Genomic DNA, 27,476 nt, shown 5'->3' with positions numbered 1-27,476 from the left:
ACAGGAACACAGTCATTGATTTATTAAAAGTCACGTGCAAGGCACAGGGCTTGTTAAGTAAGCTTGAACAGGGTCTTGCTACCCATTTGCTTACCCACTAGCAAGGAGACCTAGAAGGAATTCTCTCGTCCTTGTCCTTCCAGTAACCAGAGCTTGGCAGGGTCTGACCCCCTGCAGGGCTTCGGCAGGTGCCGTTTCTCTGGACCTGTCATTCTTTGATCTGTTTCCTGCTGCATTTGCGATTTAAACTCCAATGTGATTTTCTGCAGAGAAGTATGCTCTGTCCCTCAGGCCAGGTCAGTCCTCTCCCCCTTTGTTCATTTGTGTGTCATCTCAAAGAGCCCCGTCCTGATCACAGCACACCCTCCGTGTGTGCCTCCTCCTTTACTGTGTCATCATGGGATTCACGTCTCTCTCTCTCCCTGGTCTGCAATCCCCATGAAGGCAGGGCAAGTGTCTGGTTCATCGCTGTAGGCCTGGCACCTAGCATGGTGCTTCGACCATAGTGGACACTCAAGAGCCAGTTCCTGAATGAGCGCACTAGCAAATGAATAAGCAAATGAAAGGATGAATCAGGTTTCTCCAGGGGCATCACCCCGCGGCTGTGAGTGTTGGAGAAGGTGGACTTCTTTGAGAAGATAGATTTCCTGGACTAGGTAGACACTTAGACTGACTTTTTTTTTTTTTTTTTTTTTTTTTTTTGATTTATGTGGAAGTCAGAGTTACACAGAGAGAGAAGAGGCAGAGAGAGGTCTTCTATCTGCTGGTTCACTCCCCAGTTGGCCACAATGGCCAGAACTGGGCCGATCCGAAGCCAGGAGCCAGCAGCTTCTTCCTGGTGTCCCAGGGGCCCAAGCACTTGAGCCATCTTCTGCTGCTTTCCCAGGCCATAGCAGAGAGCTGGATTGGAAGAGGAGCAGCTGGGACTCGAACCGGTGCCCATGTGGGATACTGGTGCCACAAGCAGTGGCCCTACCCGCTGTGCCACAGCACCAGCCCCTAGGCTGACTTTTGAGAGACTTGTAGCAGTTGAACTGAAGAGGAAGAGAAACGAAGGTTGTTGTTAGCGGCAGGAGACTGTATTAGAAGGTGGGGCGGAAGAGCCAGCATGGTGCATTTCGGGAGTTGCGTCTCCGGGACACAGGGTTATTTGTAGCATGGTGGAAGGTGAATGTAGAGAGGTAGGCAGAGAGAAGATGTTGAGGGGCATAGTGCGGAGCCAAAAACCTCAGACATTTATTGGAGGCTGTCAGGAGCTATGAGAATTTAAACTAGGGAAGTGGCCCGATCATCTTTGCATTTTGAAACCTTCTCTCTGGTAGCTGTGGGGATGAGGGTGAGGGCTAGGTCAGGGTCGTCCATGGAGGCAGCAGGGCAGGCTCTGGGAACAGCTCTAGGCAGGGGAGATGAGAGCTGCGCTGAGAAGTGGAGGTGATGCATTGAGAGCTACGAGGTGAGAAGGAAAATAGAGACTTTAGTGACTGAAGAGCATCCCCCAGGGTTTGCTCTGCCTGACTTCAGGGCATCACTTGTACCCTAGTGCGCTCTTCATTGAGTTGCTGTGGGCATATTGGAATCACACGTGCACTGTGCCTGTTAGAGGGTGCGGCATGTCAGCGAGAAGCTCTTAAGAACGAAGCCTGTTATTATTAGACTTGGAGTGGGAAGGAGGAAACTAGGTTAGCTGTGGCGTTGTCACTTACCAAGATTGAGCACAGGGGAGGAAATGGAGAGTTCGGCTTTGGACAGGTTGGGGGTGAGGTTCCTGTGGCGCCTGCAGAGGAGGCGTTGAGAAGGCAACTACATATGCAAGTTTGGAGATAACGGATTAGTTTGGAATTCTTTTTGGTGGCATCGCTGCTTTGTCACATGAGGTTCCTTTGGGGGAAGGCGCGTGAGTTCTGCAAGCAATCTTCAATACAAGGAGGTACCGTGTGGAATATGAACGCCCTTCATGTTAGCTCAGCGGGGAGAGAGCCTAATCGGTCCCCTTGTCTAGAGCCACGGGCTGTTTAACATTACTAGGACGACAGAACTCTGTCATTTGCTAGAACTAGTTATAAGAGGTTAAATAGAAAATTTCACTTCTGATGCTAAAACTAATCTGAGCTGCAGTGGGCATTTGAGGACTGGGAGCCACTGAAGTGAAGAAGAAGGGAACTGAAGGCTATTTCGGGAGTGGGGTAAGCAGTTAATCTGTATCCCACATTGGTGTCTCTGGGTCTGATTCCTGCCTGTGGCCCCTAACTCCAGTTTCCTGCCAGTGCAGGCTCTGGGAGGCAGTAGTTAATGGGCTCAAGTAATTGGGTTCCTGCCTCCCACGTGGGAGACCTGGGTTGAGTTCCTGGGTCCTGGTTCCCTGTTGCAGGTATTTGGGTAGTGACCCAGCAAATGAGAACCCTGTCTCTCTCAAAAATATAAAAATTAAGTTGTGTTTTCTTTAGCAGCCATAACAATAACAAAAGCAATCAGAAATAAAAACAGTGTTACCCTGCCACCTACTTGGAATCGGACATTATGATAACACCTTCCACCCACAGCATTTCCTGTTGTTTCCCAAGTGCTTCCACAGCAATTATTTTACCCTCGCTCCTGGGAGATGGGCAATCTAAGTGTTTGTTAGCCCTATGGCCCAGAGTAAGAAAGTGAGGACCGAGGGAGAAAATGACTCACCGCAGGTCTCACCGAGACCCAGTGAGAGTGTTGGGATTGAAGTCAGGTGCCTGACCCCAGCCTGGTGCCCGCCTCCTGCTGCGCTAGGTGCGAATGGTCCTCACTGACCTGCAATGGACCGGGGATCCCCCTGGGAGTGCTTGAGGCTCGCCTTCAGTTTCAAATCCTTAAAGGCAAGCGTGGAATCTTTGAAGAGCACTGATGGTCTTGGGGTATTTGAGTGGCAGATCTGAACATCACCTTGGACCAAAGTACTTGAGCTGATGTGCGCCGCCCAGTGATGAGGTGATGCTTCACTTTTTGCAGCATTTTTTTTTTTGAGACTTCCAAAGCCCACACTTCCCCACAGGTGGCCCACAGCCATCTATGCCATCTGTGATGGGCCTTCGGTATGGTTTTCCTCTGTGATGTTGGAGTGGAAAAGTACAGGCTTTGGAGAAAGGCAGCCCTGGGTTTGAACAGATTTTCTCTCTCTCTCTCTCTCTCTCTCTCTTTTTTTTTTTTTTTTTGACAGGCAGAGTTAGACAGTGAGAGAGACAGAGAGAAAGGTCTTCCTTCCATTGGTTCACCCCCCAAATGGCCACTACGGCTGGCGCTGCGCCAATCTGAAGCCAGGAGCCAGGTGCTTCTTCCCGTCTACCATACGGGTGCAGGGCCCAAGGACTTGGGCCATCCTCCACTGCCTTCCTGGGCCACAACAGAGAGCTGGACTGGAAGAGGAGCAACCGGGACAGAATCCAGCACCCCAACTGGGACTAGAACCCGGGGTTCCGGCGCCGCAGGTGGAGGATTAGCCAAGTGAGCTGCGGCGCTGGCCTGAACCGCTTTTCAATACCTACTGCTTGGGTGGCCCCAGTTTGCTGACTTAACCTGTGAGCCTGTGTCTCCATCTATAGAATGGGAGCATTGACTTCCGCTCTGCAGTGTTCTCCTGAGGTTAAAAATAGCACAGATGATACATGTGTACCGAGAGCTTCAGTTCATCTAGTACTTTGTCTTCCTAAGTGCTTCATTTACAGTGTCCCACTTACCTGGTTTTTTTTCTTTTAAATTTAGTTTCTTTCTTCTGAGTGCCATGACTTAAGGAAATGCCCCAAAGTTAGAGAAAGGACTCTGTTTTGTTTTTTTTTTTAAAGATTTATTTATCTATGGAGCCGGCACTGTGGCATAGCAGATAAAGCTGCCGCCTGCAGTGCTGGCATCCCATATGGGCGCCATTTCAAGTCCCAGCTGCTCCACTTCTGATCCAGATCCCTGCTAATGTGCTTGGGAAGGCTGCAGAATATGGCCTAAATCCTTGGGCCCTTGCACCCGTGTAGGAGACCCGGAAGAAGCTCCGGGCTTCTGGCTTTGGATCAGCCCAGCTCTGGCCATTGTGGCCATTTGGCGAGTGAACCAATGGATGGAAGACCTCTCTCTCTATTTTTTTTTTTTAGAATTTATTTATTTATTTGAAAGGCAGAGATACAGATAGAGAAGGAGAGAGAGAGAGGGAAGGAGAGAGGGAGGGAGAGAGGGAGGGAGGGAGAGAGAGAGAGAGATCAGTCTTCCATCCATTGGTTCACTCCTCAAATGGCAACAACGGCCAGTGCTAGGCCACGCTGAAGTTAAGAGCTTCATCCGGGCCTCTCACATGGGAGAAGAGGACCAAATGCTTGGACTATCCTCCACTGCTTTCCCAGGAACATTAGTAGGGAGCTGGATCAGAAGTGGAGCAGCAGGGCCGGCACCGTGGCTCACTTGGTTAGTCCTCCGCCTGCAGCACCAGTATACCATATGGGTGCCAGGTTCTAGTCCCGGTTGTTCCTCTTCCAGTCCAGCTCTCTGCTGTGACCCGGGAGGGCAGTGGAGGATGGCCCAAGTGTTAGGGCCCCTGCACTCATATGGGAGACCAGGAAGAAGCACCTGGCTCCTGGCTTTGGATCGTCATAGCTCTGGCTGTAGTGGCCATTTTGGGGGTGAACCAACGGAAGGAAGACCTTTCTCTCTGTCTCTCTCTCTCACTGTCTAACTCTGCCTGTCAAAAAAAAAAAAAAAAAAGAAGAAGAAGAAGTGGAGCAGCCAAGACACAAAATGACAAAATGGTGCCCATATGGGATGCTGGTGCCACACGTAGTGATTTTATCTGTTGTGCCACAATGCTACCCCTCTATTTACCTTTTAAAACATAAAGACTTATTTTACTGTAAGTAAAATTTTACCATATAAGCCTTATTTTGCTTATTCCAATGAGGTAACTGAAACCTAGAGAAGTTAACAGGTAGTGCAGAGATTTGAGAGTGTGCACTCTGGAGAGAGATTATTTGGGTTTGGATCTGCCTCCTTTTGACTGTTTGGCCTTCTTTGGGCAAGTTACTTAACTTCTTTTGTCTTGATTTCTTTACTTATAAAATGGAGATATTAATATTGTGTATTGGAGCAGGCACTGTGGCACAGTGGGTTAAGCCACCACTTGGGATGCCCACATCTCATATCACAGTTCTGGTTTGAGTCCTGGCACCTCTGCTTCCAATCCATCTGCCTGCGAATGCACTTGGCAAGCAGGACATTATGGCCCAAGTACTTGGCTTCCTGCCACCAAGGGAGACCAGGAGGGAGTTCCTGGCTCCTGGATTTGGCTTGGTCTAGCCTTGGCTGTTATAGGCATTTGGGGAGTGACCCATCAGATGGAAGACCTCTCTCTCTCTCTCTCTCTCTCTCTCTCTCTCTCTGCGTGTGTTTCACTCATTTTCTTTATCAGTCTGCCTTTAAAAAAATAAATTTGTAAAAAAAATCCAGTGTATTTCACTGGGCTATTATGATTACATGGGTTTTTAAAATATGCAAGATATTTAGAATAGGGCATGGGAAACAGTAGCAGAAAGTGTTAGTTGTTACTAAGTCATTTGCCTAAAGTAATCTCGTTAGTTAGTGGCAGAGCCAGGATTTGAACTCATTTGTCCAACTTCAAAATCTTGCCACCGAATCATGTTGTAGGCTTTGGGGAGCCGCTTCTGAACTTCTCCATCTAGCTTGGGGACGTGCGGTGTGCACCTCGGGAGCCCTGGGTGCTCCTCCCATCACACTGCTTTAGCTTGCTTTCTTGATGTTTAGCTTCACATCTAGCTTATGTCCTTACAACTTAACTCACAGTCGGTACTTGAGAAATGGTGGTTTTCATTTGCATTTGGAGATTTTCTGAATGCCTCCTGAACCATCTGCTAGGTAGATCTGTTATGTCTTTGGGGATTCCCAGAAATGTGGCCAATGAGGCACGGAGAGGCCAGTGGGGAATGGACAGGGGGCCGAGGAATGTATGCTGGAGGGTGACACCAGGCCAGCAAGGACACACCGGTTTCCTGGAGTTGTACCCTCTGGCTGCAGATCCTGGGACGTGTCATGGACCGTTGGAAGTCTTGTGTTCTTCTTCCAGGTCATTGCTGCTGCTGGAAGTGATGAGAAATGCAAGCTGGCGATGCAGAGGGGCGCACAGTCCAGCGTGAACTACACCCAGGGCAGCCTGAAGGAGGCAGTGAGGAAGCTGGTGGGCGAAGGTGGGGTGAACGTGGCCGTGGACATGGTGGGAGGAGATGTCTTCCTGGAGGCGCTCCGCAGGTGCGGGGAGTGGTCTGTCCAGGGCGGGCTGAGCTGGGGCTCCGCTGGGCATCTGCACAGCCCTCCCTTCCTTCCCGTTGGCCTCACTTCTCTCTCTCCTCTCTGCTGTTCACTTCTCCTCTCGGCATCGACATCAGCATCGGCATCAGCGAGAACAGCTGAGTGGGCGGGTGCAAGGGACTAGAAGCCGAGAAAATCAGGAAATGCTTAAATATAGCAAAAACAAAATACCCGGCTGGAAGATGTCCAAAAAATGACTGCAGACTTTAGCTGGCAATGTCAAGTGCTTTAGAATTCATACATGTGTTAAATTCAGCTCTGCCGGCCCCCATAGCTACTTTATATACGAGGATGTGGGGGACTTAGGGGGTCACTGCTCAGCTGTCAGGGCCATGGGGGCGGCAGGGCCCCTACCCTGCTCTGTGCTTCCAGGTACAGGCTTTGCCAATCTTGCTGGCTTCGGAAGCAGCCAGCTGTGTCGTTGTTCCCTTGATTTGTTTTATTGAAACCAAAATCCTTGCTGATTCACTGGGACTCTTGTTTCACATCAGTTCTCATTCTGTTTTTTTTTTTTTTAATTATTGTATATTTTCATTTTATGTGAAAGATAGAGCGAGATGGAGGGATGTCTTCCGTCTGTGGGTTCACTCCCTAAATACTCTAAATAGGCAAGGCTGGGCCAGGCTGAAGTCAGGAGCTGAGAACTGAGTCCCGGTCTCCCACGTGGGTGGTGGGGACGCGGGTGCCTGGGCCATTGTCTGCTGCCTCCCAGGTGTGCGTTAGCAGGAAGCTGGAGTAGCCAGGACTCAAACCGTGCACTCTAAAGTGGAATGCGGACATCCCAATCAGTGACTTAGTCATTACGTCAAACACCCACCCCCAGTCTGTTTTTAACCAAGGACTCCGGAGTATTCTGATTCTATTGATTTTTTTCTCATGTCATTCTGGTAGGAATCATGTTGTGGTTTATCTCCATTTACAATAGAAGGAACAGAGCACAGACAGCGGCCCAGCCACAGAGGGGCTGGTTGGTTCTAGAGCCCCTGAGCTGAGAGTAGGCAGTGTTTATGCTTGGTCATAACTGCACTGTGCCCCAAGAAGAAGCAGCGGAAGGGGTGTGTGGACTAAGTGGAGAGCCAGGACGGACAGAGAGCTGGTGATGCTTGCCCTCCGCTCGCCTTCTGGGTAACTGCATTTGGAGAACAACCTCTCTTTGTCTTCTGAAGAAGAAAAGCACCAAGTGAAAAACCAACCCGGGCCGGCGCTGTGGCACAGCGGGTAAAGCCGCTGCCTACAGTGCCGGCACCCCATATGGGCACTGGTTCGAGTCCTGGCTGCTCCACTTCCAATCCAGCTCTCTGCTATGACCTGGGAAAGCAGTGGAAGATGGCCCAAGTCCTTGGGCCCCTGCACCCGCATGGGAGACCCAGAAGAAGCTCCTGGCTCCTGGCTTCAGATGGTGCAGCTCAGGATGTTGCGGCCAACTGGGAGTGAACCAGCAGATGGAAGACTCTCTCTCTCTCTCTTTCTCTTTCTCCATATCCACCTCTCTCTAACTCTGCCTTTCAAACAAATAAATAAATCTTAAAAAAAAAGAAATAGAAAAAAAAGCAACCATACATATATATATATATTTAATTTTTTGACAGGCAGAGTGGACAGTGAGAGAGAGAGAGAGAGAGAAAGGTCTTCCTTTGCCGTCGGTTCACCCTCCAATGGCCGCCGTGGCCTGCGCGCTGCAGCCGGTGCACCGCGCTGATCTGATGGCAGGAGCCAGGTGCTTTTCCTGGTCTCCCATGGGGTGCAGGGCCCAAGCACTTGGGCCATCCTCCACTGCACTCCCGGGCCACAGCAGAGAGCTGGCCTGGAAGAGGGGCAACCGGGACAGAATCCGGCGCCCCAACCGGGACTAGAACCTGGTGTGCTGGCGCCGCAAGGCGGAGGATTAGCCTAGTGAGCCGCGGCGCTGGCCCAACCATACATATATTTTATATCAAAGAAATTTATAAAATTATTTTTATAACTCATTGCTTAGCATGGTCCATAGGGCATTCTTCGTAATGGGCTGCAGAAGTCTTGGGAGTTTTTGTAGAAGACCATTCAAAGTTCTCTTAAGACGCACAATAAATTACAGGTGTTTTCAAGCGAGTCTGTCTGAAGCCAATGATCCCCCGTTTCCACACATGTCCGTCTGCTGATTCCGCTTCCTAAGTTCAGAATCTTCAGCTGTGAGCGGTCTTCAAGTACAGCCTACGGAGTGACATTTGTTCAAACCCAGTTCCCTTCCACAAAGTGGTTAAGGCTGCTAAGTAGTCTGGATTCCCAAGGGGGTTCCCTTACAATGCTGACCTGTTCTGTTGGCCCCGCGATACCTTGCATATGCCTTCTTTTTCTGTTTTTCTACCCAACGTAGTAAAGAACGGTTCATCCTGGCCAGTTTGTAATATCCAGATGAGTTCCTGGCTGTGGGTTTACAATATGTTACTTTTTACAAATTGCAATAACACAACCGACTGCTGATCATTTTAACCATTTATGAGTGTACAATCCAGGGGCATTAAATAAGATAACAATGCTGTGTAACCAATGCCCAGAGAAACCCTACACCCACTGAGCACTGGCTGCCTCTTTCCCCTGGCCCCTAGTGGCTCCTATTCTGTTCTCTATCTTAGGAATTGATGTATATGGCTTTTTGAAAAAAAAAATTGCACTTTTAAAATTGTGGTTAAAAGCACATACTATAATTTACCACCTCACCTGTTTTAAGGGTTTAGTTCAGTTCTTGTGCAGAAATTTCCAGAACTTTTCCATCCTTTGTCTCCATTAAACATCACCCCGTTTCCCGCTGGCCTCTGCTCACCACATTCCACTGTCTTTTTCTATGAATTTGACTACTTTAGATACTTCATGTAAGTGAAATCTTTTTTTAAAAAATATTTTATTTATTATTTATTTGAGAGGTACAATGAGAGGGAGAGACAGAGAGAGAGGTCTTCCATCTGCTGGTTCACTCCCCAAATGGCCACAATGGCCAGAGCTGAGCCATTCAAAAGCCAGGAGCCAGGAGCTTCTTCCACGTCTCCCACACAAGTGCAGGGGCCCAAACACTTGGACCATCTTCCACTGCTTTCCCAGGCCATAGCAGAGAGCTGGATTGGGAGAGGAGCAGCCGGGACACAAACCGGCGCCCATGTAATATGCCGGCACTGTAGGTGGAGGCTTAGCCTACTACACCCCAGCACTGGCCTCAAATATATTTCACATTTTGTTTATCTGAATGTGGATGGACACTTGGGGTATTGATATGCTTTGACTATTGTGAATATACTATGGCTGTGCAAATATCTCTTTAAGACCCTGCTTCTGGATTGGGCACTGTGGCACGGTGGGTTAAGCTTGGGAACCTGCATCTCTCTTGGAGTGCCTGGGATCCAGCTTCTTGCTCATGTACCTGGGAGGCAGTAGATGAGGGCCTAGGTACTTGGGTTCCTGCCACCATGTGGGAGATCCAGGTGGAGTTCCTGGCTGCTGGCTTTCGTCTGGCCCAACCCCAGCTACTGTGGCGTTTGGGGCGTGAACCAGTGCATGGGAGATCTCTATCTCTCTTTCTGTGTCTCTTCCTCATTCTCTGCCATTCTGCCTTTCGAATGATCAGTCAATCAATGAAGCTTGAAAAGGACCCTGCCTTCAATTCTTTTGGATATACTCAGAAATGGAACTGTTAGACCTACGTTACCTGCTTGAGACATCTTCAAACTGTTTTCCATAGCAGACGCACTGTTTTATAGTCGCACCAACAGCGCACGAGGCTTTCCGTTTCTCATTACAGCCTCCCCAGCACTTTCCTGTTTGGTAATGGTGTGAGTGTGCATTGCTTCTTCTGATTTCTTTTCCTTCCCTTCTTTCCTCGCAGCCTGGCCTGGGAGGGCAGGATTGTGGTGCTGGGCTTTGCTGGAGGAAACATTGCTTCTCTGCCAACCAACCTTCTGCTCCTGAAGAATGTCTGTGCCATGGGGCTGTACTGGGGACGCTACAAAGGCCACAACCCTTCCGTCTTCTCCAAGAGCCTGTCCTCAGCTCTCCAGTACTGCCAGCAAGGCCGCCTCCGTCCGTACACGGGAAGCGTGTTTAAGCTCGAGGAGGTAAGACGGGCTTCAGGGAGGTGGTGTGGAGAGTGCCAGGGAATGATAGGTGTGCACCCAGGGCAGAGTGGGTCTCTGGCTGCTACAGGGGCGAAAAGGTGAACTTGCAATACAGAATGGGGATGTCTCAACCGCTGAGGGTCATGGGATTTCTGGCCGTCTTCTGGGCTGAGTGTGGGTCGGGAGCTATGAGGCTGAACCTGGAGGGCTAGGGCTACGTCTGTCTCCAACAGAGGGCAGCTGCGGGCCTTTGGCTCTGAACCCTGAACCACGCTTGACCTGAGATTCGATTTTAAAATGCAGGCACTTTTTTTTTTTTAAACTTTTATTTAATGAATATAAATTTCCAAAGTACGGCTTATGGATTACAATGGCTTCCCCCCCATACCGTCCCTCCCACCTGCAACCCTCCCCTTTCCCACTCCCTCTCCCCTTCCATTCACATCAAGATTCATTTTCGATTCTCTTAATATACAGAAGATCAGTTTAGTATACATTAAGTAAAGATTTCAACAGTTAAAATGCAGGCACTTTAAAGTACAACGAGATGATCTCAGCTGGGCTTCTGGGAGCAGAACCTAGAATTCATCCCAAGCCTGTCATTCGTCCATTAGTCACTGTAGTTAATTTTGCTGGCTTTTCACTCCCTTTTTTCATTCCCCCACAGTCTCATGAATGTGGCTTAAACTTCCTGCAAAGTGTAATTGCGTGTGTGCATATGCAATATCGTTGTAAATGCGAATCTGTTAGGCATTCACCGTGAACTTTTTTTAAAAATTTTTTTTGGTGTAAGTTATTTTAATGTTCAAAAACCCTGTTTTGCTAGCTCTAGGCGGCTGGCGAGGGAGGCGGTGTTTGGTGTGTGCAAATCACTGGGCCCAAGCTGCAAGTGCAGACTTGGTGGCTCACGGGCTTCCAGTTGAGTGTGTGTGTGTTTCCTGTGATGAGACACATTCTCTACACACCCAGTTCACTTTCTTCCCCTTGCTTTTGGTGTGTGAGTCCAGATGATGGTGTTCCGTGGTAGAGAGGGCCTGAGGCTTGGATTCTGGTCCTGCCGTCCTCCTCCAGCCCTGAGGCTTGGCAGGAGTGACCTCGCCTCTCTGCCTTTCGGTCCCCACATCTCTGGAATGAAGGGGTAGGATCTGGCCGGCGGCTCTCAGACTGTGCCCCAGGAGTCACAGCGGCATGGCTGGGGTGGGAAGGTGTGGACTTGAGAGCTGGGTCCTGTGACTTCTTCTCTCTCTGGGCTTCAGGAAATGTAGAGTCTTACTTTTTTGTTCATCTTTTTTCTTTCCAGAGGAGGTCTTGTGGCTTAACAACGTGGAATCCAGCCATTTAAGTCCTTCTGTACCTCCTGGCATCTGAGGTTTTTATCGCGTGGTTTCTGAACTGAGATCTGTCTTAGCAGAGGCTGTGCCCGTCGGTAGAGGAAGGGAGCCGTCAGGCAGTGTGGGAGTAGAAGCAGGCGTGAGTTCCGGCAGTCTGTTCTCTCTGTTCTGCTCAGGCGTGAATGGAAGCTGCAGGTGGATGGTCATCTTCATTGTCCCCACTGAAGTTAATTCCTCTCTTTTTTATATTAAAAAAATTAAAAAAATATTTATTTCAAAGGTAGAGAGAGAGAAAGGGAGTCAGAAAGAAAAGTCTGCCTTATAATGGTTCACTCAACAGATGGCCACAGGGCTGGAGCTGGGCCAATCTGAAGCCAGGAGCAGGGAGATTCTTCCGGGTCTCCCATGTGGGTGCAGGGGTCCAAGCACTTAGGCCATCTTCTATTGCTTTCCCAGGCACATTGGCAGGGTGCTGGATTGGAAGTGAAGCAGCCAGGACTCGAACCGGAATCCATATGGGACGCTGGTGCTGCAGGCATTGGCTTAACCCGCTATGCCAGAACTCTGGCCCTGCAATCTTTTTTCTTTTTTATATAAATTAACATTCTGGAAAAAATTATTCATCAGAACCTGTTTAGACCTGGAAAATGACCACTATACATCACACACACACACACACACACACACACACCGTGTCAGAAACAAGCAACACTGGTGGTTCCTGGCTGGTATTTTCTCCTGTCTACGTGGGTTACAGATCTGACCATGATAGTTGCTGTTAAGAGGACTGTGAGCCTGGCCTTGTAGCCTTCGCAGTAGGCACAGCCTGTGAGCTTCTGCAGCTGTCTGCTCTTTCGTGTGCCTGTGACCTCTAGTTCTGTGTCAGTCCTTCCCATGGAGTATAAAGCCAGATGCTTCTGCACCTTTGTGTATCCAGCCACGTAGCTGTTGAGTGAACGACTGGCATTGTGTGGCTCTGGAGTTGGACCAGCAGGGTCCAGACCTCAGCTGTGGGCAAAGCCCACATCTTGTTTGTTTGTTTGTTTTTTATTTGAAAGAGTTACAGAGAGAGGTAGAGACAGAGAGCGAGAAAGGTCTTCCATTCACTGGTTCACTCCTCAAGTGGCCACAACAGCCAGAGATGAACCGATCTGAAGCCAGGAACCAAGAGCCTGTTCCAGGTCTCCCATGTGGGTGCAGGGGCCCACAGACTTCTGTTGATTTCCCAGCTGGGACTCAAACCCATGCCCATATGGGATGCCGGCACTGCAGTCTGGGGCCCTAACCCACTGTGCCACAGTGCCAGCCCCAAGGTCCACATCTTTATGCCTTGGTTTCCTCGTCTGTCTTGACAACAGTAGACCTCGCATCCTTGGGTAGTTGTGAAGATTCATAAAGATAACACCTGTACTTTCAGCCAGTGAATTTAGTTAACTATTTAAATGCGGAATGTAGCTGCTGATCCCACTTGCTTGGCATTTGTCTCTTGCAGTGGCTCAGTCCCTGCCGTCACACAGCCAGGCCACTGTCCCAGGACACGTCCCCTAGCCAGGGGATTGTCTCCTGCTCTCGCGAGGGAGGCAGGTCCTGTGTCTCTCAGGTGGGAGCTGCTGCAGCCCCCCTGTGCAGGCTTGCATTGCGTGGACCCGTTGAAGCCTGTGGCGTCCCCAGGAACTGTGTGTGGGGTCTGGAGGTGGCGGTGGTGGGGGTAGGGAGGTGGAGAGAAGTCCACCCCACTGGGCAAACTCACAAACGAAAGGCAGGAGACAAACGGTTCCCTTCTCTCTGGCCTCTCTCGTGAAGTCCCAGAGAACAGAGGGCGTCTGTGTGCTCTCCCTGGCGCTGTAGCCGGCCCTCTACACGCTGCCGTGTGGTTTTTCTCTTTCTTCAAGTCATGCCGCTTCCCCCTCACCCCAAATGAAGCATTCGGATGTGAGTTTTGATGAGGCTTTATTTTCCAAGTCTTTCAGGCTGACACTTTTAAAAGTTACTCTTTTGTGTTTGAAAATACATTGCCTGACTTAAAAAATTATTGATTTCAGAGGCAGAGAGGGACAGATGGACGGACAGACTGAAACACAGATAGACATACAGAGGGAGCTCCCATCTGCTGGCTTACTCCCCAGATGCCCACAGCAGTCGGGGTTGGGCCAGACTGAAGCTGGGAGCTGGGAGCTGGGAGCTGGGAGCTGGGAGCTGGGAGCTCAGTCCAGGTCTTCCATGAGGTCGGCAGGATGCAGCCACTCGAACCGTCATCTGCTTTGTCTCCCACCTTGAACAGTCAGCAGGAAGCTGAAATCAGGGGCAGAGCTGGGACTCCAAACCAGGCACCCTGATGTGGGAGGGGGGCATCCTGTTAGACCAACTGCCCCCAGTCCCTGATTCTCATTTTAGAGCCAAGGTTATTGAGATATAATTTGCATTTAGTAAAATTTCACCCTTTGCAGGTGTGTGGTTGTCTGAGCTTTGACTAACGTGATACAGCCTTGGAACTACCACAGGACAGTCAACACCTTACAACACCCCCGTCAGTCACCCCCACAGAGACCCCTGTGTCCCTCCCCGTTTCCTGCCCCACTGTCCCTGGCAGCTGCTGATCTGTTTCCTGTGCGTGTAACGCTGCCTTTTCCAGAAAGTCTCAGAAATGGAATCGCACAGCAGACCGGAAGCTGATGCTCTTAGCAGGGCATGCCTGACTTTATCAGTAGCCATTGCTCTTTGCCTCAGTTGCAGCTTGAGTCTCTCTATCCCATGATTTTGAAAGCAAGGCCACTGTTACTGCATTCCTGCCAAAGCCCACAGCACACATTTTCTGTGTTTTTTTTTTTTTCTTTTAATGTATGTATTTTGAACTAGAAACTACTCCACCAGCATACAAATGTGTCCAAACTGTGTATTTTAACATTTTTGGGGATTTAGCTTGTGCTGATTTGCTACTATACATTGAATTTTTCATGAATTACCAAAATGGTATCCAAAGTGGTTCTACTGCTTTGCATTTCCACCAGCAACTGTGAGAGCTCCAGTTGCTAGGACTCTGCCAGCATTTAGTATTGTGAGTTGTTTAGTTGTAACCATTCCAACAGGTGTGTAGTAGCATCGGGTTGTGGGTTTAACGTGCATTTCCCTAGTGAATCATGATCTCCAGCATCTTTTCGTATGCCCATTTGCCATCTGTGTCTTTTTGACCAAGTTGTATCAGAGATATGTGATGATGAATATAATTCAGCTATGCAATGAAGCACTGACTATAGGTTTTACCTTTTAAAAATAATCCCAGTCAGTCTCAGATGTATGCATTCATTCATAAATTAATTTTATTCATCAGGCATTCACTGAGCATGTTCGTGTGCCTATCCATAAAAATGTAAGACTTGGTCCTGCCTTATGGGGTTTATTTTTCAGCTGGGAAGATCTCAGATAGTGTTATATGGGGAAGAGCCAGTTCCTAATGATGGAGTTGTTGGCTCCTGGCTTCTGCCTGCTCCAGCCCTGGCTGTTGCGGGCATTTGGGAAGTAAATCTGCGGATGGAATACCCACTTCTATCTGTCTTTTAAATAAAAATGAAAATAAGTGATAAGCGACACTCCCGTTTCAAAGTATGTGTGTTTAACCAGTGTCAACAGCACAACCTGCACATCCCAAAGCAGAAGCAATATTCTTCCTCTGCTCTAAGTTCCAGGTTGGCTGTCTCCAGGGACAGCTATAATTACGTGTTCATCCACCTCAAGGCAGCGAACCCAGGTGCTGGGGACCCCGTGTGTATGTCGGCATCCGCACCGTGCAGCCTCCCCCTGTGTACACAGCCTTAGAATGCAGAAGGAGCAGTGTCCCTAGGCAGCTGCAGCAGCCATCAGAAGGCTGGTCAGAGCCGTGCTTTGTGCATTTTGCTCTGTAGCGTCTCACTCAGAGCCTTATCGCCCTTAGTAAACTTCCAGTCCTTAACTCCACTGGTTGTTTTCCCAGCCCGCGTAGACACCACTAGGCAGCAAGGGTCAGTTATTTCTGGAATCAGCTACAATCACAGCAGAAGCGGCCGCTGGACACGGAGAGGTGACAGAAGAGCTGAGAAACACACGTAAAATCATGGATGTGTAGGATGTTGAGATTCCTAAGTCACGGAACAGGACCGTTAGGCATTCTCCCTGGTATCATCTTGTAAAGGAACCAGGTAGATATGTGATAAAATGATCAAGATTCACATGCAAGATGGTTGAAGCTAAGCTTTGACAGTCGAAGGGACAGCTTTCTTTTTATGTTGGCACCTATTTGCAGGAGATTCTTCTTTTTCCTAGGAGGCCAGCTGAACAGCCATCGGTATCTCAGATAATACTTATTTCAACTATCTCATGTTGTTGGGCTGTGACAAATCTCTGGGGTAAGGCAGCTGAGTCACCTGGGGGTCATTGGCAGGGGCTAGGCTGGTACACACACCTGTCTTAGCCTTGCCCACCTCCGCTGAATGAGTCTAAGTAGGTGAACATGAGGAAGGTCTCTGTGAGGCATAAAGCCATGAAAGGTGCATTTTTTTTAAAAAGGTTTATTTATTTATTTGAAAGGCGGAGTTACAGAGAGGCAGAGGCAGAGGCAAGGAGAGAGAGAGAGAGAAAGAGAAAGAGAGAGAGAGAGAAAAAGGTCTTCCATCCTCTGGTTCACTCCCCAAGTGGCCACAACAGCCAGAGCTGTGCCGATCTGAAGCCAGGAGCCAAGGAGCTTCTTCTGGTTCTGCCACATGGGTGCAGGGGCCCAAGGACTTGGACCATCTTCTGCTGCTTTCCCAGGCCATAGTGAGACCTGGATTGGAAGAGGAGCAGCTGGGACTCGAACCAGTGCCCATATGGGATGCCGGCGCTTCAGGCCAGGGCGTTAACCCACTGCGCCACAGCACCTGCCCCATGTTTTGGAGAATTTCAATTGGAAGGGGTTGGTTAATCAAAATTCTCACTTCAAAGCTTGTCTTGATTGTTGGACCACACAAAGACCATCTTTGTATATTGACACATTTATTTAATACTGTTACGTTCATTTTCCACTGCCTCTCTCCATTCTTTTTCTTCCTTACCAAGTCCGTTTCTGTAACGTGTTTAATATGTCTTTGGATATACTTGTATATTTCACTGTGGAGCACACAGAATTTTTGTGGTGTTAACCATTTTTTCAGTTTTTTTTTATTTGATGGAGACCATTTTTATTAGGAACATTTAAAATATATTTCTTGCTTTTAATTATTATGTAGTAATTTCACCTATTTATGGGGGTTGCTGTATGGCTTTCAATCCATGTATACAAGTGTGGTTTACATCAAGGGTAATTTTGGCACCTGTCACCTCAGACATTGATTGGTCCTTTGTATTGAAAATGTTCAAAATCCGGTCTGCTCGATACTTTGAAGTGTTCAATGAATAGTTGTCGATCGTATTTGGCTTGCGGTGCTATAAAGCATTAGAAGTTAGTCTTCCTGTCCAGCTGCATCCCGTGCCCATTAGCCATTTCCTTGCACGCCCTCTTCTCTTATATGCCTCGCGGTATCTGGTAACCCTCATTCTATTCTTTACTTCTCAGATTAACTTTCTAGCTTCTGCATGTAAGTGAGATCATGCAATGTTTGTCTTTCTGCGTGTGGCTTATCTCAGTCCATATAGCATCCTGTAATATCCATCCAGGTTGCTACGAATGACAGAGTTTCATTTTATATGGCTGAATAATATTCCATTGCTCTTATATACCACATTTTCTTTTTTAAAAAAATATTTATTTTATTTATCCAAAAGAGTTAGAGAGAGAGAGGTAGAGACAGAGAAAAAAGGTCTTCCATCTACTGGTTCACTCTCCAAATGGCTGTAATGGCCAGGGCTGGCCCAGGCCAAAGCTTCTTCCGGGTCTCCCACGTGGGTGCAGGGGCCCAGGCACTTGGGTCATCTTCTACTGCTTTCCCAGGCCATAGCAGAGAGCTGGATTGAAAGTGGAGCAGCCAGGACACGAACCAGCGCCCATATGGGATGCCGGCACTGCAGGAGAAGGGTTAACCTACCATACCACAGCAGTGGCCCCTGCTTTCTGTTCTATTTTTAGAATAGAATTGGTTCACATATCTGTCCCTATACTAATATCAGGTCATTTTTACATTTATAGCTTTGATATATGTAGACTACATGGAAGGCTAACTCTCCCCACTTTGTTCTTTTTCAAATGTAGCCCAGCAATTTATGGATCCTTATCCTTTTAGATAACTTTCAGGATACATTTGTTTAGCTCTTTAAAAACTCCGGGAAAACTCTCTCTCTCTTTTAAGGTTTATTCATTTACCTGAAAGAGTTACGGAGAGAGAGAGAGAGAGAGAGAGAGAGATAGAGAGAGAGAGAACAGATAGAGGGAGAGAGAGAGAGAGAGAGAGAGAGAGAGATCTTCTCTCTGCTGGTTCATGACCCAGATGGCCACAACAGCTGGGTCTAGGCCAGGCCAAAGCCAGGAGCCAGGAGTCAGGAGCTTCTTTTGGGTCTCCCACGTGGGTGGCAGGGGACCAAGCACTTGGGCCATCTTCTGCTGCTTTTCCAGGTGTATTAGCATGGAGCTGGGTTGGAAGTGGAGCAGCCAGGACTGGAACCAGTATCCGTATGGGATGCCAGCATCATGGGTGGCAGCTTTGCCTGTTCTGCCATGATGCCGGCCCCATGGCTGAACTGTTGAATGGAATTTCCTTGACTTTATATATTAAATTGGAGGAAAACTGGTATTTTTTCACTGTTAAGTTGGATTATCTGTGAGCAGGCCAATTATTCAGATCTTTTGTGTTTTTTGATAGAATTGATTTTTTTCTCCATAAGGTCTTGTAGATTATTCTTAGTTATATTAATGACCACTTTCCTATTTTATCTCTGTTATATTTCCTAGTTGATTTTTCCTGATGTGCAGAAACGTTGGTGATTTTTACAAGCCAATCCTGTATCTCACAGTCTTACTTTTTTGTTTGTGGCTTTGGTTAGTTTTTCTTCGTAGATTATTGTCTGCAAAGAATGACACTGTTTTCTAGTCCATTTGTTAGTTTCACTTTCTGCATTTTTCATTTATTTTCTTTTAAAAATAGACTTTTAGAGCAGTTTCAGGTGTATGGAAAAATGCTAGCAGGGAGTATAGAGCGTTCTCACATTCCTTTTCCCACTGCTGAGTTTCATCTTGCATTGGTGTGGGACCTTTGTTGCAATTGATGAACCAATGTTGATTCAATACAGATATTATTTACAGCTAGCAGTTCACATTCAGTTTTACTCTGTGTTGTACACTGCTGTGGGTTTTGCCAAATGCATAATGTCATATGTGCACCACTTGGTGTCACCCAGCTCTAAAACACCCCCTGAGCACCACATATTCGTCCTCACCCCTACCCGGCCTCTCTGGCACCCACTGATTTCTTTGTACTGTCTCCATAGTCTGCCCTTTTTCTGAATGTGAGATAGTTGGAATCTTATTGTATGTAGCCTTTCCAGACTGGCTCCTTCATTTCATTATGAGCATTTATGGTTCCATCATGTCTTTTTTTTTTTTTTTTCTTGCTGTGGCTTGATACCTCATTTCTTCCTCTAACTGAATATTATTCCATTGCATATATATAGTAGTGCTTGTCCATTCACCTGTTGAAAAATGTTTCGGCTCCTCCCACGGTTTGGCAGTTGTGAATAAAGCTGCTGAAAACATTCAAGTGTAGGTTTCTGTGTGGACATAACTTTTCGCGTTGTTTGGGTAAATATCTGGGAGTGTGACTGCTGATTCTAAGGTAAGGATATGTTTAGTTTTGTAAGAGAATGTCATCCTGTCTTCTAAAGTGCCTGTGCCATGCTAGATTTCCACTAGCAGTGGATGAGGGTTCTTATTGTTCCATATCCTTGCCCTTCTGGGTGTTAGCCATTCCTCTAGGTGTGTCGAGGTGTCTCATTCTGCTTCACAGTTCCCCAGTGACATATTCTGTTGAACATCTTTCATAGGCTGTTTTGATATTTGTGTATCTTCCTTGGTCACGTGTCTCTCCAGATCTTTTGCCTGCTTTATAATTGAGGTTTTCTTAATGGTTGAGTTTCAGGAATTCTCTGTATGTATTAATATAAGCTCTTTAATCAGTTACATGTGTTCCAGAGGTTTCTCCCCCCACCCCCATGCTGTGGCTGATTTTTTTATTCTTTTAACAGTGCCTTCTGCAGAGTAGAAATTTTTGGCTTTACTCAATTATTTAAATTTTTATTTATTTGTTTAAAAGGCAGCATGATGGGGGTGTGGAGAGAAGGGAAGGGGAGAGAGAGAGAGAGAGAGAGAGAGAGAGAATCTATCTTTCACCTGCTAGTTCATTCCCCAGAGGGCCACTGCAGCCTGGGCTGGGCCAGGCTGAAGCCAGGAGCTTTATCTGCGTCTCCTATGTGGGTGCAGGGACCCAAGCACTTGGGCCATCATCTGCTGCTTTCCCAGGCCAGAGCACAGAGCTGGATTGGAAGTGGAGCACCTGGGACTTGCACTGGCACTCATATGGGATACCAGCGTCATAGGCGGCTTAACCCACGGTGCCACAATGCTGGCCCCACACTTTTAAATTTTAATAAAGTCAACTTGCATTTTTCCCCCCATGAGTTGTTCTTAGATCTAAAAACTCATTGTCAAACCCAGGATGGCCTAGATTTTCTTCCTGTGTTTTCTTCTGGAAGTTTTATAATTTTGCATTTTATGTTTAGATCTATATCCATTTTGGGGTAACTTTTGAGAAGAATGTAAAGTCTATGTCTGGATTCATTTATTTTGTATGTGGATATCCAGTTTCTCCAGTACCATTTGTTAAAAAGACTACTTTTTCTCCATTGAATTGCTTTTATTCCTTTGTCAAAGATCAGTTGACTAAATTTATGTGGGTCTATTTTTGGATTCTCTATTCTGTTCCATTGATGTATTTTACTTTTTTTTTTTCCACCAATATCACACTTTCTTGAGTACTGTTGCTCCTTTTGAATTTATGTTTTGTAAACTTGTACCTATGAAATATGATTTTGAGATAGAGTGATTACAATTTCAATTATATATGAAATTGGAAAATTTTAATAAAAAGAGAAAAATGGTAAAAAGAAAAAAAGAAGTACTGACTCTTTTGCCAGAAGCTCCATTCTTTCAAAAGTGGCAACACTTTTGAAGTGGAACAGCTGGAAGAGAACTATTATAATAGAGCATTATCAGACCTGCGGGCTTTTTACCTCCTGGCATTTATCTGACAACATTGAAAAATTACAGATTTTGTAGGAAGAAATACTGAGGTTGGGTTATTCTCAGATGTTTTTGTTTTCCGTTGCGTTTATGGTGATTGTCCTAGTTGGTACTGCATTGGACTCATAGCTTAATGCTTTAGTTACTTTCCCAATGCAACCAGCAATAAATGTTTGCTGAAATACATTTATACATAAGTCTGATCACATTGTTTTGGATTTTTTTTTTTTTTTAGGTCAATGATGCCTTCCTCCACGTGATACAGCGCAAATCTACAGGCAAAGTGCTTCTGTCTCTTAAATAAGTCCTGGCCTAGCAGCAAGATCAGCATGTCCCAAGCCAAACCCCTCGTCTCTCCCAGAGCCCGCGTTCCCTCCTGTGTTTCTGAAGGCGTCCCCACCTTCCTTACTAACCCAGGTTCACAATCCTAGGGTCACCTCTGATTCCAGTTTGTTCCTGCTCATAATTCATGTGATCATACAGCTGACTGTCCAAACTTGGGCCTTTTTGAGAGTAAGAGAATGCTTTTAGCAATTACCCAGGAAGCTGGGTTCTAGGTAAGCCAGGAAGTGTGGTTACCCTGTTTATTATAACCCATCAGTTGCCACATTCTGTCATTCCCTCTCTTGGATGTCTCCCATCTGCACATCCTGTGTTTTTCATTCTCAGTATGTCTTGTGACATCTCCGCTGACCCTGTAACTGGCTTTCCTATGCTTAAACTACCCCTCTCTCTCCTTTTTATACATTTTTGCCCTGGTGATCTCCTGGAAGCGTAGCTCTATGTCTCATCTTAGAAAACCTACAGTGGCTCACGTGCCTCCAGGGTGGAGTTCAGACCCTGTGAGTAGCATTTCATCATGGCCGTCATCTCATCCCTTTCTCTTTTCCACCCTGCTGGTCCCTGGTGTGCTCGGAGCTTCTCCGTGTCCCCTGTTGGCTCTGCTCCTGCAGTTCTTTTGCGTCGGCCAGACGGAAGCCCTCACGACCCCCATGAAGGCCCTTTGCCCTGTGCCTTTACCTCAGGAGAGCAGTAATCTCGTCTCTTCCTCCTCTGTCCCCTGTACCTTCTCCTTGAGGAATTGCCACGTGCTGCCCTGTGTCATCGGGCATGGGCAGGGCAGTGCACACAGACTTCTCAGTCTCAGGGGTGGCTTTGAATCCCAGTCTCTCCCCTTCCGAGGTGGGTACTTGGGTCTCTGTGCCTTCATTTTCCTCACTGTAATATCTCTATCAGTATCGGTATCCTCACAAAGTTGTGGACCATTTATGCAACGATTGGGAAGTGCCTGGCCCACAGGAAGCAATTAGCAAACAATGCTGATTACGTTCACTTCTCTTCTTCTCCTTTGTCCAGTGTATCATCAGTTCCTTGAGAGCAGATGCTGTGTCTGATGCACTGTTGTACATCCCATAAGACCTATCATAATGAGTTACCCTTGAATACATGCCAAAGTCATACTTTGTGGGATTAAAGTGAGACTGTGTTGCCTGGAAACAACCCACATGTCCAACGATAAGTGAATGAATAAACAAAAAATAGGGAATATATGCACAGTGGAGTATTATTAACCCTGGAAAAGAGGTTAAATTCTGACACCTGCTATAACATGGGTGAACCTTGAAGACATCATGTGTGAAATAAGCCGGACACCAAGAGACAAACACTCTGATTTCTCTTATCTGAGGTCCTTGGAGTAGACAGATTCACAGAGATGGAAAATGGAACAGTGGTTGCTGGGGGTGGGGGACGGGGGCCTGAGGAGGGAGAGCTGTTTAATGGTACAGAGCTTCATTTTAGGAAGATGAAAAAGCTTTGGAAATAGGTGGTGGCGATGGTTGCAAAGCAGCGGAAATTTACTTAATGTCACTGAAATTTACACTTAAAAATGGCTTAGATGGTAAATTTTATGTTGCATATATTTTGTCACAATTAAAAAAGAATGTTATCCTCACTTCTTAAAATAATTAGTGTTGTTAAAGTTCACATTTTTTTTTAAAGATTGGTTTATTTCATTTGAAAGGCAGAGTTAGAGAGGGAGAGACAAAGAGAGAGATCTTCCATCTTCTGGTTCACTCCTCAAATAGCCACACTGGCCAGAGCTGGGCCAATCTGAAGCCAGGAGCCAGGAGCTTCTTCCAGGTCTCCCACATGGATGCAGGGGCCCAAACATTTGGGCCATCCTCCACTGCTTTCCCTGGTACATTAGCCGGGAGCTGGATCAGAAGTGGAGCAGCCAGTACTCAAACTAGCCCCCATATGTGATGCTGGCACCATGGTGGGTGCCTTTACCTGCTATGCCACAGCGCCAGCCCCCAAAGTTCATGTTAAAAAATTTTTTTATTTATTTGAGTGGCATAGGAGAGAAATCTCCCATCCACCAGCTCAGTACCCGAATGTCCAATATGGCTAGGGTTAGGCCAGGCCAAAGCTGGGCGTGGGAGATGCCATCCAGGTCTCACAAATGGTATCAGGAACCCAACCACTTGAGGCATCACCAGTGCCTACGACGGTGTTTATTAGCCAGAAGCTGGAGTCAGAAACCAGAGCCAGGACTTGAACCCAGGCTCTCCAGTGTGGCATGCAGGCATCTTAGCCAAATGCCCCCACCCTACCCTCACTTGTAAGTGAACCTGTTCAGGGAACAGAACTGAGTGCATATAGCTCAGGTTGAAGGAAGCTCCGGTCCCTGCCTGTGTCCTGGTCTGTGAGGAGAAGTCCTGTGTTTTTGCTGATGCTAAACAATGCATTCTGTTCCACCTTCTGCAAGAGTGATAACTCACAGAAACAAGGGAGTGGGCTGGGCTGGGCTGGGCTGGGGATAAAAACAGACACCCAGCACAACAGGGATATGGTCCTGCTACTTCAAAGAAATTTTAAATAATATATTTTCATTGTATTTGTGCAATGCAAGGCATGGGGGATGGAGGAGCCTGGGGGAGAGTGTTAGCTTCTACCTGCTGGTTCACTCCCCAAATGCCTGCAGCAGTCGGGGCTGAGACAAACCAAAGCCAGGGGCCTGAACTCAGTCTGGGTCCCTGTTGTGGGTGCTCGGCACTCAACCATGTGAGCCATCACTCGATGCCTCCCAGGGTGTGTGCACTAGCACAAAGCTGGATTGGAAGTGGGTTAGCCAGGACTCAGCCAGGCCCGCTGACGTGGGGTGTAGGCATTCCAGTCAGCAACGTGGCTGCTGTGACACCTGCCAGCCCCATGCTATGTATTCTTGATGGTGTCCTCTTTCGATAAACGTGATAAGTAACTGAGGCCATATAAAATCCTCTGTCTTCTCAGTTTTTTTTTCAATAGACATAAAATAGGGACAAATGTTGGGGGAGAGAACTTGAAGAACACAGATGCAGGAGGAAGGGCAGGTCTTCCACACGTCCTTGGTGGTGGGTCCATGTGTTGCTTCTGCAAGGGCCACGCTCATCCTGCTGCCGCCTGTGCCTCCCTCGGCGTACTCCAGGCTGGGGGGCCTCACGCCCTGTGATTCCATTTAAAGAAAAATCAGCAGCAGCTCTGCTTTGTTTTCATTTGAGTTATTTTTGTATTTGAATGAAAGCTGATTTGCAAAAAATATCAAGAAACTCCACATGAAGGCTAATTTCAGAAAATCCTGGTCCTTGTTGGCATCATTGAAGACCTGCTGGATAGATCCTGGGAGAGCGGGGAGAGGAATCAGGGTGGGAAAAGGGGCACGAGCCCCTCCAGGAGCTGCCTACTGCGTTGTCGTGCGACGTCAGGATCGATTGTCCCCAGTTTGTGGAGATGCAAAGAGGCAGAGGTTAGGGAGGGTGAGTTTCCCTCGATTTAGCAGTGCTGGTTAGAACCCCGAGTGGCCTGCTCTCTGCCTGCCGCCTTCCTGCCTCCCTGCAGGGATTTGATTTGGAAGCTTCTGACTCACATTTTAGTCACTGTTTGGTTGTTCCACCATCTGAGCCATGACTTAGTCTGAAAAAAGAAGTCAGTATGACTCCCGTGACGGTATTTATTCGGTAGTCATAGACTTTCCCCAGCCCTTTCTGGTAGGGCTGGTTGCTGGAGAAATCACTCCCACACACCTAGCTCTCCTTTTTCAGGAACCTGGATCTGTCCACCTGCGCACACCTCTCTCGACAACCAGCGTCAGGTTCTGTGCTGGCCGTGGAATGCTCCTGCCCACAACCACCGGCGTCTTTGCCCCTGCTCCTTCCTCTGCAATCCGCAAGTTAGTTTAGAAAACTCTTTGCTAGTTGAGCCTGGTAAAGACAATAAAGGCTTTATTCTTTGACAAACGAAGGCAAATTGAGGTGACTACATTATCCCTTGAATAAAAAAAAAAAACTTAGTGAACTTTAAAAAAAATAGTCTTGCTGTTTTTATTTTTCCTTCTAGAATTGTGTAAGGGGATCTGAGAGTGTGAAAGTCGCGGGAGGGAAGTCCTAATGAGACAAACTGGCATTTCCGATTGTTCTATTGTGCGTCGGCACTTACGCCAGACTGAAGATGGGGATTGGAAATGTGCTGCTTTCTGGCCTCAGGTACACAATGGCTATGGTGTTTCTTCCTCTCCGAGATCCGTTTCTGAGCTTGTGTGGATTGCATCATTCCTGCAGGACCGATATTGGTTTTTTTTTATTTATTTATTTTTAATTTTTTTATTTTTTTTAACAGGCAGAGTGGACAGTGAGAGAGAGACAAAGGTCTTCCTTTGCCGTTGGTTCACCCTCCAATGGCTGCCGCGGCCGCCGCGCTGCGGCTGGCGCACTGAGCTGATCCGATGGCAGGAGCCAGGAGCCAGGTGCTTTTCCTGGTCTCCCATGGGGTGCAGGGCCCAAGCACCTGGGCCATCCTCCACTGCACTCCCTGGCCACAGCAGAGAGCTGGCCTGGAAGAGGGGCAACCGGGACAGAATCCGGCGCCCCGACCGGGACTAGAACCCGGTGTGCCAGCGCCACAAGGTGGAGGATTAGCCTAGTGAGCCGTGGCGCCAGGCCCTTTTAGTATGTTTTTTACCCTTACCTGGTTCACGTGAAATGCAAATGAAATGTATATGAAGTATGTCGTATATTGTCATTTTCATAATAGATTACAAGGTTGCCTTGTACCAGTGTATTTAAATTCATTTCAGAGTTGAAGCAGAAAAAAAAATCTATATATAAAGCATATGCTGGACTGACGTGGAGCAAAAGGATGGTTTGATTTTTTTTAAAAGGCCTCTCAAATAGTTTTACATGTTGGCTGAAGTCATTGTAGTCTTACAGAAGAGCAGACACAGTGCTGGGGCCCAGTGGTCTGCTGTACCTCAAAGGCTTGCGGAGGCGGCCAAGGTCCAGGGAGGGGCACCCAAGTGGAGCAGGCGGGTGGAGTGCTCTTCGTGAGCACTGATAAAAGAATTAAGGCTGCATTCTGGAAAGGCACAATCTGAGCAAGGAATGGGGTTGAAACATAGAAAATCATGAGACTTGTGGGATAAAAATATGAATTATTAAATCCCGAGGAACCAGGGGCAATTGGCCACTTTAAAGAAAGACTTTTAGGGCAAAGTAAAAATAGCGCTTTTTAACACAGGAATATAAACGCATAGCACTTAACGACTCTCAACATTTGCTTGGACAAAAAACAAGTATTGTGAGAAAGATCTCTACTGTTAGTGGACAGATTCATAGATTAGCAAGGAAAACTCAAGCCGCTTGGTTAAGTCCCCTTCGGCTTGGAGAGTGACCACTGAGCGCTCCTGTCCCTCTCTGGCAGCTTTGTCCAGAGCATGCTCCCGAGGGGTGTGTCTGAGAGCAGGAACACAGGTTTGGGCCGGGAGAGCCTGGATGCAGTATCAGCTCTGTGACTGTGGGGGCCAATATCTTCTTTACGCATTGGTTAGGGTTGGGGGAGTAATAGCAACACGACACTTGCCTAACTATGGTGAAAGATTCCAATGAAGTGATTTCTGGAAATGCTTTGTTGTTAACAAACAGATAGTGCCCTTTTTTTTTTTTTTTTTAAAGATTTATTTATTTGAAAGAGAGAGAGAGAGGGAGAGAGAGAGAGGTCTTCCATTCACTGGTTCACTACTCAAATGTCCACAATGACTGGAGCTGGGCCGATTTGAAGCCAGGAGCCAGGAGCTTCTTCTGGGTCTCCCATATGGGTACAAGGGTCCAAGCACTTGGGCCATCTTTTACTGCTTCCCCAGGCCATAGCAGAGAGCTGGATCGGAAGTGGAGCAGCCGGGACTCGAACCGGCACCATATGGGATGCTGGTGACACAGGCCATTGCTTAACCTGCTGCTCTGGAGTGCCGGCTTCTGTGAATTTTCTGTTTTGCTGTAGCCTTTCCAGTCCTCTGCTGGCTTTCGCCTGGTCCTTCCCAACCCTGGCTTCGTTACAGAGCAGTATTTGCCAGCCCAGAAATGAGACATGACGACGGACCAGGAGCAGTCTCTTGTCCAACTCCAGGAAGGCACAGTGAGTGCAGACACCCCCACTCTCATCCCCAGCCCCTGTCTGGTGGGAGAGCTA

General features: G+C 47.5%; 1 protein-coding gene across 7 annotated transcripts in view; it reads left to right on the top strand.

Moving 5' to 3' along the window:
* The window catches only part of LOC100357845 (protein Cryzl2), a 29,854-nt gene extending 7,329 nt beyond the window's left edge, over nt 1-22,525 (top strand). For 2 of the 7 annotated variants that reach the window (XM_008263811.5, XM_089336815.1), the window contains 3 exons: nt 6,086-6,267; nt 10,181-10,409; nt 21,211-22,525. In XM_008263811.5, coding sequence (XP_008262033.4) covers nt 6,086-6,267; nt 10,181-10,409; nt 21,211-21,279 — 480 coding nt within the window. In that variant the 3' untranslated portion in view covers nt 21,280-22,525. The remainder of the gene's footprint in view (nt 1-6,085; nt 6,268-10,180; nt 10,410-21,210) is intronic. The other 5 variants (XR_016236913.1, XM_089336812.1, XM_089336813.1 and 2 more) reach the window with 5 other exon arrangements.
* Nucleotides 22,526-27,476: the final 4,951 nt, after the last annotated feature.

Source organism: Oryctolagus cuniculus, chromosome 7, assembly GCF_051225735.1.
Source record: "Oryctolagus cuniculus isolate XC-2025 breed Fujian yellow rabbit chromosome 7, ASM5122573v1, whole genome shotgun sequence".
In the NCBI taxonomy this organism is placed as follows: domain Eukaryota; kingdom Metazoa; phylum Chordata; class Mammalia; order Lagomorpha; family Leporidae; genus Oryctolagus; species Oryctolagus cuniculus.
This window is presented reverse-complemented; position numbering and strand designations above follow the sequence as displayed.